This window comes from Pseudophryne corroboree, chromosome 8, assembly GCF_028390025.1.
Source record: "Pseudophryne corroboree isolate aPseCor3 chromosome 8, aPseCor3.hap2, whole genome shotgun sequence".
NCBI lineage: Eukaryota > Metazoa > Chordata > Amphibia > Anura > Myobatrachidae > Pseudophryne > Pseudophryne corroboree.
Genome location: NC_086451.1, coordinates 402966548 through 402981398, shown reverse-complemented (window position 1 = coordinate 402981398; position 14851 = coordinate 402966548). Strand labels below are relative to the sequence as shown.

The window sequence follows — 14851 nt, the reverse complement described above, 5'->3', positions numbered from 1 at the left end:
TTCACAGTCATACGGTCCCACTCATTGCATAAAACCTCTGCGTGTGATCCATATTTTTCACACATTATGTACCTCGCTGACCCGACTGGCCGCGGAATAATATCAACCTGAACCTTGGTTGATCGTCCCTTACTTGAGCAACTGGCCCCCATTCTTTGCAGGTATTGCCTTCTCAGCGAATTCCTACAAAAACCACGTTCCCAGAGGTAAGGCGACGGTGAAAGTCCAACGAGTGCCTTCACCCACTCTCGCCCACATCGACCAATATGCCCACACACTGCTTCAGCGCTGGCGTACTCAACCCAGGGCCCCTATGTGACCTCTACTTACTGGGGCGTGTGGGAGTATGCTACCCTCCCCAGTAAGTATCAGTTGCTGGAGAATTCCTGAGTGAACAGCGAACCTCCGTTAAAATAAAAAAACCTACACAAATCACGTTAGAATGTACAAATAGAGTTTATGATCCCGCAAAGCGTACGCAAATTGCGTAATGGGTATCAAGGTAACCAACTAATGCACACAATTACATGCGGAACAGTCGCAATGCGTATAAGTAACTATTACTTATCCAAAGAACGACCAGCGGAATCGGTTGCTTAGGCTGCGAAACCTTCAGCCAGAGCGTATTCTCAAAATGGGCCTATATGGGTATTGCGCCAACCCCCAGGGCTGCGCTCTCTACCTCTGACCTTTCTTAAGTCAGGGTCTTCAGAACTTCATATATGTAATTTTAACGGATTTCTGACTTTTGCGGACCTCCTGGTCTGCTGTAACACTAATTGCTCCTCTTACCTTATTGACTTTAAACGTGAGATGGCCTTCTCCCACGCCACCACGTGTTCACTTCACGGGTATCCTTCTACGAGATCTCGAATTCCGGGGTTCACACCAAAGAAAACTTTACTTGCATACACACGCTCTTTCACTTCATATATACTTTGATTTTTCTGTACAGAAAATTTCTTTCATTCAGGTAACACAGGCTAATCCCAGAGGTAATGCAACGAGAGGAGGATCTTTTTTTAAACTAAATTTTGGAAACTGAACAAATTTGTGCTATTATCTCGTGGCTTCCGTATCTACTACTAAAACAATGCTATCGTGTGATTTGTATTTAGTGGGCGTATCCGTACGCACGTTGCGTAATGTACGCCACGTGTGTAGGCCTTTGCGTTGCGTACGCTGTCTCGCACTTGGTCAGAGACACGTGTACACAGGCCAGATACATCCACAGTAACACAAATAACACGCTTCTATAAATGCAAACGATATTTAACTATAATCTTTTACCAAACACCACACAGTATCTCCTGTATAACCTTTATAATTGGGTCAGGCTGCGTGCGTGTTTTACAATTACTCCCTTTAAGTATTACTTTTACTTTTAACTAAATAGCAACAAATTTTCTCAGCACGTGATCATTGCTAATGGCAGACAGAAAGGCAGATATGTGAAAATACACAAATGTAAATACAGGTGTGTGCGTGTGTTGCGTGCGCAATTTTAACCAATACAGAAATTTAAACAGATTTAAAAGACAATAGCTTAACGTTCTTACCTTTCAGTTCCGGATCCCACCAGCATCCCTACAAACCAAGCGGAGAAGACGCTTATCTAATCAGCACTTACCGTATCCCCAACCACCAAATGGCTAACAGGGGATACAACCTTCCCGCCCTTTGCTGATGAATAAAGTCTGCCTGGTTCCGCTTGGCTGCGGATATGAGGAGGCCTGGACGATGCCCCCAATTGATAAAGTCAGTTATTACCTAAAAACATTAAGCTATATTCTATTAAGGACTAAGTACGCAATTGGCGCACTGAGTACCGTACCTTGGCAATGAAATACTATAATCATGTAATGCTTGTTAACCTTGTGTCACGATCCGGGTATCTGGACGCCATTACTTACCCTTCAGATGCCTCCTAAGGCTGGCTCAGCATTCCAGGACCGGATCCCGCTGTTTCTGAGTTTCCACATGCAGAATGTCAGAGTGGTGATTTCATCAGCCGCGGCCTCCGCTGTGCCCGCGTGGTTAAATGTGCGCTTGTCAGTCTGGCGTCTCCTGTCTCCTGTGGCCGGCGTCGCCATTACTGTTTCAATTCTCACATGGATTACAAACCAAACTTCCCTCCAAGTGTCTGCATGGGCGCAGCCATCTTGGTTTTTGTCATCTGATCATTTCCACCAATCTGCTGTCTGTATTGTTGATTTGCATAATTGCCTAGCCAACCCCTTCCTTGCTGCAGGTATAAGTAAGCTGTGCCTGAACAAGGAAGGCGTCAGTGCTTTGGTTGTCTAACCTAGTTCCAGTTTGTCTCTCTCCTGTGGTTGTCTTCCAGGTTCCAGCTCCTGTCTCCAGACTTCTGCTATAGAGACCCGCACCAGCATTCCATCTGCGGTGTAGCCTGACTCTCCGATCCATTCTGGACTCACCTGTTTCCAGCTACAGCAATCACCTGCTTCCAGCCGAGCTTTCAGCAGTGTACAACTTCTCTTAAAGGGCCGGTGTCCTTTCTGCAGTTTACCACTCTCCACCGGTATTATTATTTCATCGCTCTCAAGTCAATCACCTGCTTCCAGCCCAGCTTCCAGCAGTGTACAGCTTCCCTTAAAGGGCCGGTGTCCTTTCTGCAGTTTACCACTCTCCACCGGTATTATTATTTCATCGCTCTCAAGTTCGTTTATTATTTAACTGGTTCCAGCCAGTATCCACTCCGTACCAACAACAGTCTGGTTCCAGCCAGTATCCACAGCAGCCGTTTTACCTTCAGCAGCCCAGCCTTTCCTGGAACACCAGCTGGTACGATCCTGGGTTCTCTCCATTGCTACAGTCAGGCCTGGTAAGGACTTTCCAACTAGAAGATTATTAGAACTGTCTCACACTACCAGTGCCTGTGGCCCTTGCCACCCTGTAGTACCCAGGAACTGTATTATTGCCCTGCTGACTTTTATGTTTTCTTATTTTCTGCTGTGTTACGGAGTTTGTCATAATAAACATCATTGACTTTTATCCTGGTTGTCGTGGTCACGCCTTCGGGCAGTTATTCTACATGTTACTTACATGTCTAGGGGTCTGATACAACCTCCCAGGTTCCGTTACATCTCAGCCCCTACAACTGAGGTTGCCTCCCGTCAACTCAGGCCCTCAGTTGTGACAGTAAGCACTGACCTAATGAATCCAGCCGGAGACCAGGATCAAGCGGCCAGGCCGATGCAAGAACTGGCAGCCCGACTTGAACATCAGGAGGCTGCACAGGTCCACATCATCCGCTGTCTCCAGGATCTCTCCACACGGCTGGATGGGATTCAAACGACCCTCCGTGGACCTGGCACGTCCGGTGCGTCCACTACAGTGACACCAGCTGTAACCCCACCCACCTTACCCATTTCCAGTCCACATCTTCATCTTCCAACGCCAGCAAAATTTGATGGATCTCCAAGGTTCTGCAGGGGATTTCTCAATCAATGTGAAATCCACTTTGAGCTTCTACCTGGCAATTTCTTCAGTGACCGTACCAAAATTGCCTATATCATCTCCCTTCTCAGTGGCTCAGCCCTTGACTGGGCATCACCTTTATGGGAGAAGTCTGATCCCCTGCTATCCTCCTATACTGACTTTGTAGCTACATTCAGGCGCATCTTCGACGAGCCAGGCCGGATAACATCTGCTTCATCTGAGATTCTTCGTTTACGCCAGGGAACACGTACCGTGGGACAGTATCTTATACAGTTTAAAATCCTGGCATCCGAACTGGCATGGAACGACGAGGCCCTGTATGCTGCATTCTGGCATGGCTTATCAGAACGCATCAAGGATGAGTTAGCTACCAGAGACTTGCCCTCTAAGTTGAATGAGCTAATTTCTCTTTGCACGAAGGTTGATCTACGTTTTAGAGAGAGAGCAACCGAGCGAGGAAGATCATCTACTCCTAAATCTTCTGCTCCTCCTTCTCGTCAACCATCTCCATCCAAGGATGAGCCTATGCAAATTAGTCGTTCCCGTCTATCTCCTGCTGAGCGCCGAAAACGTCTCTCTGAGTCTCTCTGTCTCTACTGTGCAGCTCCGTCGCACACTATCAATGCCTGTCCCAAACGTCCGGGACTCCAGATCCTAGTTCGCCAAGGAGAGGGCCGGCTAGGAGTGATGATCTCCTCTCCATCTCCTCATGACTGTAACCTCCCAGTGTCGCTCCAAATTGCTCAACGTTACAGGAACGTCATTGCCCTCCTTGATTCCGGAGCAGCTGGGAATTTCATAACCGAAGCTTATGTTAAACGGTGGTCCCTACCCACCGAGAGACTGTCCTCGTCCATCTCTTTGACTGCCGTGGATGGCAGCAAGATTTTTGACGCAGTCATTTCCTTAAGGACTCTTCCAGTTCGTCTGAGAGTGGGAGTTCTTCATTCTGAGTATATTTCTTTTTTAGTGATTCCAAGAGCCACACATCCAGTGGTTTTAGGCCTTCCATGGCTCCGTCTCCACAACCCATCAATTGACTGGACGACTACGCAAATACTGGCATGGGGTCCCTCCTGTGCTGAGACTTGTTTAGCCAAAGTTCTTCCTGTTTGTTCTTCCTTCCCCAGGTCAACTGATGTTCCGCCTCCTCCATATCAAGACTTCACGGATGTGTTCAGTAAAGCCTCTGCTGATATCCTTCCTCCTCATAGAGAATGGGACTGCCCAATCGACCTCATTCCAGGGAAGGTTCCACCGCGAGGCCGAACTTATCCGTTGTCTCTGCCCGAGACACACTCCATGGAAGAGTACATCAAAGAGAACCTGGCGAAGGGTTTCATCCGACCATCTTCTTCTCCAGCCGGCGCAGGCTTCTTCTTCGTTAAGAAGAAAGACGGTGGTCTGCGTCCGTGCATCGACTACAGGGGTCTGAACGACATTACCGTCAAGAACCGATACCCTTTACCCCTGATTACTGAGCTCTTTGATAGAGTTAGTGGTGCAACCATTTTCACAAAGCTGGACTTGAGGGGTGCCTACAATCTCATCCGAATCCGTGAGGGTGACGAGTGGAAGACCGCCTTTAACACCCGTGACGGACATTATGAGTACCTCGTCATGCCCTTCGGATTGAGCAACGCTCCAGCAGTCTTCCAGCACTTCGTGAATGAGATCTTCAGGGACATCTTGTACCGCCATGTCGTGGTTTATCTAGACGACATCCTCATCTTTGCTAATAATCTCGAAGATCATCGTTTCTGGGTAAAAGAGGTTCTTTCCCGTCTCCGTGTCAATCACCTCTATTGTAAATTGGAGAAGTGTGTGTTTGAAGTTAAAACCATTCCGTTTCTAGGTTACATTGTGTCCGGTTCCGGACTAGAGATGGATCCTGAGAAACTCCAAGCAATCCAGAATTGGCCTATACCCTTAAGCCTCAAAGGGGTCCAGAGGTTCTTAGGGTTCGCCAATTATTATAGAAAATTTATACGAGACTTTTCCACCATTGTGGCGCCTATCACTGCATTAACCAAGAAATGTGCTAATCCGTCCAAGTGGTCCGAGGAAGCTACACAGGCCTTTCACCTTCTGAAGCAACGGTTCATCTCTGCACCAGTTCTGAAACAGCCTGACACCGACTCTCCTTTTATCTTAGAGGTAGATGCCTCCTCCGTTGGAGTAGGAGCAGTGTTATCCCAGAAGGCCAAAGATGGACATCTACATCCTTGCAGTTTCTTCTCCCGGAAGTTCTCCCCAGCTGAGCGCAACTATGCCATTGGCGATCAGGAGTTGCTAGCCATCAAGCTCGCTCTGGAGGAGTGGAGATACCTGTTGGAGGGAGCTTCCCACTCAATCACCATACTTACCGACCACAAAAATCTTTTATATCTCAAAGGCGCACAATGTCTCAACCCTCGTCAGGCCAGATGGGCACTTTTCTTTTCCAGATTTGACTTTAAACTCCAGTTCTGTCCGGGTTCTCAGAATCGTAAGGCCGATGCCCTTTCCCGCTCATGGGAGCAAGAAAATGAGTCCGAGTCTGCAGACAAGCATCCTATTATTAATCCGTTGGCATTCTCCACGGTAGGGATGGACTCTACGCCTCCACCAGGGAAAAGTTTTGTTAAGCCAGTTCTAAGGAAGAAGCTCATGCATTGGGCCCATGCTTCCCGTTTTGCTGGACATACAGGCATTCAGAAAACCCTTGAATTTATTTCTAGGTCCTACTGGTGGCCAACTCTGAAAAAGGACGTTATGGAATTTATTGCCTCCTGCCCAAAGTGTGCCCAACACAAAGTCTCCCGCCAGTCGCCTGCGGGGCAACTGGTTCCATTATCTGTTCCCCGTCGACCATGGACCCATTTGTCGATGGACTTTGTTTCCGATCTACCTATCTGCAACAAGTTTAATACCATCTGGGTGGTAGTTGACCGGTTCACCAAGATGGCACATTTCATCCCTCTCACCGGTCTTCCGTCAGCTTCCAAGTTGGCTCAAGTGTTTATACAAGAGATCTTCCGACTTCACGGTCTTCCTGAAGAGATCATCTCGGATCGTGGAGTACAATTTGTAGCCAAATTTTGGCGAAGTTTGTGTCAAGCCCTCCAAGTCAAGTTAAAGTTTTCCACGGCTTACCATCCTCAGACCAATGGTCAAACCGAGAGGGTGAATCAGGACTTGGAGGCCTTCCTCCGTATATATGTGTCTTCCTCTCAAGATGACTGGGTTCAACTCCTTCCTTGGGCCGAGTTCAGCCACAACAATCAATACCATTCCTCATCTTCTTCTACACCATTCTTCATTAATTATGGATTCCACCCTAAAGTCCCAGAATTCCAACCACTTCCCGCAACTTCTGTTCCAGCAGTGGATGTCACCTTGCGTCAGTTTTCAAATAACTGGAAGAACGTCCGCGCAGCCCTGCTTAAAGCCTCATTCAGGTATAAAAAGTTTGCCGATAGGAAGCGTAGAGCGGTTCCTGCTCTCAAGGTGGGTGATCGTGTGTGGTTGTCCACGAAGAATTTGAGGTTGAGAGTTCCCAGCATGAAATTTGCACCTCGCTACATCGGACCCTTCAAGATTGAACAAGTCATCAATCCTGTTGCCTACAGGTTACAGTTACCATCCTTCTTGAAAATACCCAGGACATTTCATGTTTCTTTGTTGAAACCGCTGATCCTGAATCGGTTTCATTCCGCACTTCCTCCAGCTCCCAAAGTTCAGACTCAACGGGGAGTCGAGTACGAGGTGGCCAAGATTTTGGACTCACGTTTCCGTTACGGTCAGTTACAATACCTCATTGACTGGAAGGGCTATGGTCCTGAAGAACGCTCTTGGACCAATGCCTCAGACGTCCATGCTCCTGCCTTGGTCCGAAATTTCCACGCAAAGTTTCCTTTAAAGCCTAAGAAGTGTCCTGGGGCCACTCCTAAAGGGGGGGGTGCTGTCACGATCCGGGTATCTGGACGCCATTACTTACCCTTCAGATGCCTCCTAAGGCTGGCTCAGCATTCCAGGACCGGATCCCGCTGTTTCTGAGTTTCCACATGCAGAATGTCAGAGTGGTGATTTCATCAGCCGCGGCCTCCGCTGTGCCCGCGTGGTTAAATGTGCGCTTGTCAGTCTGGCGTCTCCTGTCTCCTGTGGCCGGCGTCGCCATTACTGTTTCAATTCTCACATGGATTACAAACCAAACTTCCCTCCAAGTGTCTGCATGGGCGCAGCCATCTTGGTTTTTGTCATCTGATCATTTCCACCAATCTGCTGTCTGTATTGTTGATTTGCATAATTGCCTAGCCAACCCCTTCCTTGCTGCAGGTATAAGTAAGCTGTGCCTGAACAAGGAAGGCGTCAGTGCTTTGGTTGTCTAACCTAGTTCCAGTTTGTCTCTCTCCTGTGGTTGTCTTCCAGGTTCCAGCTCCTGTCTCCAGACTTCTGCTATAGAGACCCGCACCAGCATTCCATCTGCGGTGTAGCCTGACTCTCCGATCCATTCTGGACTCACCTGTTTCCAGCTACAGCAATCACCTGCTTCCAGCCGAGCTTCCAGCAGTGTACAACTTCTCTTAAAGGGCCGGTGTCCTTTCTGCAGTTTACCACTCTCCACCGGTATTATTATTTCATCGCTCTCAAGTCAATCACCTGCTTCCAGCCCAGCTTCCAGCAGTGTACAGCTTCCCTTAAAGGGCCGGTGTCCTTTCTGCAGTTTACCACTCTCCACCGGTATTATTATTTCATCGCTCTCAAGTTCGTTTATTATTTAACTGGTTCCAGCCAGTATCCACTCCGTACCAACAACAGTCTGGTTCCAGCCAGTATCCACAGCAGCCGTTTTACCTTCAGCAGCCCAGCCTTTCCTGGAACACCAGCTGGTACGATCCTGGGTTCTCTCCATTGCTACAGTCAGGCCTGGTAAGGACTTTCCAACTAGAAGATTATTAGAACTGTCTCACACTACCAGTGCCTGTGGCCCTTGCCACCCTGTAGTACCCAGGAACTGTATTATTGCCCTGCTGACTTTTATGTTTTCTTATTTTCTGCTGTGTTACGGAGTTTGTCATAATAAACATCATTGACTTTTATCCTGGTTGTCGTGGTCACGCCTTCGGGCAGTTATTCTACATGTTACTTACATGTCTAGGGGTCTGATACAACCTCCCAGGTTCCGTTACATCTCAGCCCCTACAACTGAGGTTGCCTCCCGTCAACTCAGGCCCTCAGTTGTGACACCTTGATAATATGAGAAGCTGTTTGAGCGATTGAGACGCTCAGTAAACCCTTTATAGTAACTATTGAAAACACAAGACCTGGGCCCTCATTCCGAGTTGATCGCTCGTTATTTTTCATCGCATCGCAGTGAAATTTCGCTTAGTGCGCATGCGCAATAGTCGCACTGCGACTGCGCCAAGTAACTTTGCTATGAAGATAGGATTTTTACTCACGGCTTTTTCTTCGCTCCGGCGATCGTAGTGTGATTGACAGGAAATGGGTGTTACTGGGCGGAAACACGGCGTTTTAGGGGCGTGTGGATGAAAACGCTACCGTTTCCGGAAAAAACGCAGGAGTGGCCGGAGAAACGGGGGAGTGTCTGAGCGAACGCTGGGTGTGTTTCTGACGTCAATCCAGGAACGACAAGCACTGAACTGATCGCACAGGCAGAGTAAGTGTGGAGCTACTCTAAAACTGCTAAGTAGTTTGTGATCGCAATAATGCGAATACATCGGTCGCAATTTTAGGATGCTAAGATACACTCCCAGTAGGCGTAGGCTTAGCGTGTGTAACTCTGCTAAATTCGCCTTGCGACCGATCAACTCGGAATGAGGGCCCTGGTTAGGATACAAAAACCACTTAGGCTCTAACACCCAGTGGATAATTCTATTTGAGTAAAAAGGGGAAAAACAGTACAGCTTATACACTACAAAACTAACATAAAATCTAAACAGAATAACGAGAAAAAGTATGAACAATAGCGAACGATCGCAAACACAAGAAAACAGAATGAGTACACAATGAGAACAAATGGCAAACACAGAGGATAACAAAATGGCTACAGAGAACTTACACACGTGGGAATGATTCGCAGGCGCGTCCTGAATCCAGCCCTCAGCCTTCAATATGAAAACCTTGCAGAGAGAGTGAGTGACTGGACAGGCAATGGTTGTCTTTATATACACAACATACAGTAACAATACAATGGTCCCTATAATCTCATGGTTCATTGGACACAGGAATGAGTCTCTGTATTATAACAAAAGGTCATAGGTGGGTTCGAACAGGTGGGCTGTGCCTTTCTCCAACTGCTCAGGTGGGAGGTATCCTTAGGATTCCCGCCGCATGGGTAATGAACAGCAAATACAGTAAATATCTATAAACTACTTTTGTACATAACTATGCACAGGAGCGAGCAATCTCTTCCTAACCAACACCGAAATGTTACCAATAAAATACTCTACAGCTGGATACTAGACACCACCGTTCTACCTTTATCTGACCCTTCCTATCATGCAAAGAGGAATTTCTCTGTCCAAGAACCGTTTACACTAAACATACTTTCTAACATTGTTAAGGGGAATATTCACTATAAAACACACTATGCGGGTAAAATATGTTATGATCGAGTCGCCCGCTAGACGCTCACAAAGTCTACCATAAATGCGCATACACCGCGCGTGATCGCCGGAGCGATATTACGCAAATTGCGGATATGTGCACGCACGGCAGGGCGTGTGCGCGTGCAGCGGGCATGTGCTTGAGAGGTTAGTACAAGGCATATGTATCAGGATATTTTTCGACTTTGACAAGGAGTTGGATCCTGTCTTTATACTAAACCATACTGCTTGATGATCACTGGATCCCAGGTGCTCCACCCACATATACTGTATGTCGGATATCCTGTCACCATTTGTAAGAATTAAATCTAATTTTGAGTCTTTGCAAGTGGACTCCCTCACAAATTGCTTGAGAGATGCTTCCTGTAAGGAATGTAGAAATTTGCCACTTGTAGCTGAACATGCAAAAGACCCCTCCCAATTGACATCAACTAACTTAAAATCTCCCATGATTATGACTTCTCCCTTTAAAGCCATTTTAGTGATGTCCAACAATAGGTTCCTGTCCAAATCCTGCCCCTGGCCTGGTGGTCTATAGATCACGTAGATCACCCCTATGTGAATAATGTCCTTCTCTCCGGTTTCTATTGTGACCCAAAGGGCCTCTGTTTTACCTTCAATATTTTGTATTAAAGCAGCACTTATGCTTTTTTTCACATACAGAACATGGTATGAGCCAAAATTCACATTATAGCACACAGAATGAGCCGAAATTAACATTATACCACACAGTATGAGCCGAAATTCACATTATGGCACACATTATGAGCCAAAATTCACATTGTAGTACATGGTATTAGTCTAAATTCACATTATAGCACATGGTATCGGATGGCTGTGATGATCTGATGTCAGCAAGACCCGTAAGAGCCGCATCCGCCACATGAACTATATATGTGTACACACACATATATATATATATACATATATATATATATATATATATATATATACACACACATACTGTATATATATATATATATATATATATATATACACACATACATATATAAATAAATAAAATTCACACTGTAGAAGCAGCACCAGTTTTACCCACCCCACATGCAGTTGCTCACCCACAATGATGCCCGGCAACAACTACAGCAGGCAGTAGCAGCAGCAAGTGTTATTTTCCCTGGTGTCCGTACCACACAGAACTACAGTAATGAAACGCTTCATAAACTACAGCTCCCGGCAGCCCTTGCTGCCGGAGCTCACAACCACAAGGGCTGCTGGTAACTATAGTTTATGCAGTTTCTTTATTGTAGTGCTGTGCGGGTGCCGCCGGAAACCAGGGCAAATAACACTGGCTGCCGCTACTGCCTGCTGTAGTTGTAACCGGGAACCACTGCGGGTGAGCAACGGGGGAAGGGAGGACTGGTTCTGCCTCTACAATGTGAGACTACCCACTGGCCATGGGTGGCATCGCTGGGTGGTGCCCCTCCTCTCTTGGCACCCCTGGTGAGTTCCATCCTGGTCAATGGGTAGATACGCCCCTGCCTGCCCGCACTGTTACTGACCACTCTGGGTTTAAACTGAAGCTGGAGCTGTGGTGACATGTTGACAGGCTGTACGTCTGTGACCATGCTGCGCCCCGCCACCCCGCTGATGGCCACGTCTCCCAATATAGAGACTCAAGTGGCGGATGAGATACAAGACAGGGCCAGTGTACATTGATTTTCCCTGCACCCTAGAATTATTACAGCATACAAGACAGGGCCAGTGTACATTAATTTTCACTGCACCCTTGAATTTTTATAGCATACAGGGCCAGTATAATGTTATTTGAACAGCAACATCCCTATATTTTACAGCATACAGCAGTGTGCTTTTAATTTTTAACAACTGCGCCCCTGAATTTTTATAGCATACAGTGCCAGTGTAATGTTATTTGAACAGCAACACCCCTATATTTTACAGCATACATCAGTGTGCTTTAAAATTTGTAAGAACTGCACCCCTGAATTTTTATAGCAGACAGGGCAAGTGCAATGTTATTAAGACATCAGCACCCCTATTTTTAACAGCATACAGGAGCAGTGTACTTTTAATTTATAAGAACTGCACCCCTGAATTTTTATAGTAGACAGGGCCAGTGTAATGTTATTAAGATATCAGCACCTCTATATTTGACAGCATGCAGGAGCAGTGTGCTTTTAAATTGTAAGAACTGCACCCCTGAATTTTTATAGCAGACAGGGCCAGTGTAATGTTATTAAGACATCAGCACCCCTATATTTAACAGCATACAGGAGCAGTGTCCTTTTAATTTTTAACAACTGCACCTACATTTTTATAGCAGACAGGGCCAATGTAATGTTATTAAGACATCAACACCCCTATATTTGACAGCATACAGGAGCAGTGTGCTTTTAATTTCTAAGAACTGCACCCCTGAATTTTTGTAGCAGACAGGGCCAGTGTAATGTTATTAAGACATCAGCACCCCTATATTTGACAGCATACAGGAGCAGTTTGCTTTTAATTTGTAAGAACTGCACCCGAATTTTTATAGCAGACAGGGCAAGGTTAATGTTATTAAGACATCAGCACCCCTATATTTGACAGCATACATGAGCAGTGTCCTTTTAATTTGTAAGAACTGCACCCCTGAATTTTTATAGCAGACAGGGCCAGTGTAATGTTATTAAGACATCAGCACCTCTATATTTTACAGTGCCCCTGCCCCCTGTACAACACAGTGACAGCCAGGACAGCAACACCCATGAACAGCTGCAGCACATGAAACACCAATGACAGCCAGGACAGCTCCCCTAACACAGCACAGGTACACCACAGTGACTGCAGCAGCACCCCTATAGAGTGCACACTAACCCCATCCGACGCAACCACCCACAGAGAGACATAGAACTGTCCAACTCTCCAAGTCCGGAGTGAAAATGGCGGCATGCGCTCTGTTTATATGGGATCCAAAGCCCGCGAGAATCCCACAGCAGGATGATGACATTTTGCCTTGTTCTGGTTTCCGAGTCTGGCGGGAAGTCCCGAGCTGGACTCGGATCTGGACTCAGAGCGTGAAGTTTGGGGGGGTTCGGTTCTCAGGGAACCAAACCAGCTCATCTCTAATTTTTAGGTTATCAATTTTATAGGCGATTCAGAGGTTATAATTAAAATTATGGTTATCAGACTCTTTGACTGCTAGTGTGTGATGTTTTTGACCATCAAGATTGGTACTGCCTTTTAATTACATAGTTTAGAGAGGTGAGAAATGGGAGATGAAATAAGTGATGATGAGTATTGGGCCTGGGGAAGTTGTGGCAGTACGTGATAGGTGTATAGGGCTAATGAGTGCAGTTATATTGAGTGTTTAAGGTTGAGTAGAACTAGTGGGAGATACTGTAAATGTGTGTCCATTGTGTAGTGAAAGACCTGAATGTAGTGGGGAGTGATGGTGTTATAATTTGTGATCATAGTGTGCCTGTGATAAAAAACAAAAATATTTTTAAATAAACTACACAAAAAGAAACTAAGTGTGCAGGGTCTTATGTGTATGCAAATGGATGAGATGTGGTACAGGCATTGTTGTGGTCAATTGCATTTAATTTTCATGTGGGTTGGAGATAATATAATAACCTTAGTCACACAGTCTTTTTTTTTTTTTACTTGGTTCCATGTGGAATAGGGTAATAATATATGAAAACATTATCTTAGGGTATTTTCCATATGCCCTGTTAAATAATGCCAATGAAATGTGGTTTGGAGGTATGAGTACTTGTGGTAAATTCATGGACTTAATATTATTTATGCATAATTTTGTTTCAGCTATCATTATCTCTACCCACCTTTGTTCTTCATAAATGTCTCCTCGAGACACCGAGCCTCCTCCTGGATCCTCTCCTCAATGCTTCTCTTCCCCATGCCAAAATTCCTCATAGTCATGAGAGAGAAGCGACGCAGTGTCTTCCATCTTTCTCCATTGCTCATGATGACTCCTAAAAATTCAAACATTGCACTCTGTGACATCCAGATAAGGTGTTTCCCAAAGTTACTTTCACTTAATAAAGCAATAAAAAATAGTTCAACACTTCTTCCTGGATGGAGGTGTAATGTGGCAGACAGTAGTCATGCAACATAAAACATTTACATCAGCAAAAATGTGTCCATATACACCTAGTGTCCCTATGTCATATTAGTGGCGGAACCAGCGAGCGGTGGGCCCAGGTGCAACAAAATGCTTTGGGCCCCCCATCCCATCCAAGTCCACCCCCTCACCCCTGGAGAGGATCTGGTGAGGGGGACCTGCTCAGGGCCAGAGAAATGGATACCTAGCAACAGTGCCGTAACTAGACATTTTAGCACTGTGTGCAAGAAACGGCATCGGAGCCCCACCCCTGCATGCAAAATAGGGGCAGTGCGCGCCGTAGGCGTGCGCAAAAATACATAGTGGCGTGGCTTCATGGGGAAGGGGTGTGGCCAAAAAATAATACCAATTCATAAAACGGTGCACAGTAGTCTCCATTATTCAAATTACGCCGCACAGTAGCACCACTACACCAGGTAGAGACCCTTTTACACCTTACGGCGGACAGATTCCTCTTTTTACACATTACAGCAGACAGCGTCCCCTTTTTACACATTACGGCAGACAGCGTCCCCCTTTTTACACATAACGGCAGACAGCGTGAACTTTTTACACATAGCGGCAGACAGCGTGCACTTTTTACAAATAACGGCAGACAGCGTGCCCTTGTTAAACATAGCGACAGACAGCCTACCCTTTTTTTCACATAACGGCAGACAGCGTGCCCTTGTTACACATA

The 14851-nt window shown here is 46.2% G+C and overlaps 1 protein-coding gene across 1 annotated transcript in view; it reads right to left on the bottom strand.

Annotated features, from left to right (window-relative positions):
- The window catches only part of LOC134949308 (cytochrome P450 2A5-like), a 164682-nt gene that overhangs the window by 81802 nt on the left and 68029 nt on the right, over positions 1 to 14851 (bottom strand). Inside the window, exon 3 of the mRNA XM_063937805.1 lies at positions 13874 to 14023. Coding sequence (XP_063793875.1) covers positions 13874 to 14023 — 150 coding nt within the window. The remainder of the gene's footprint in view (positions 1 to 13873; positions 14024 to 14851) is intronic.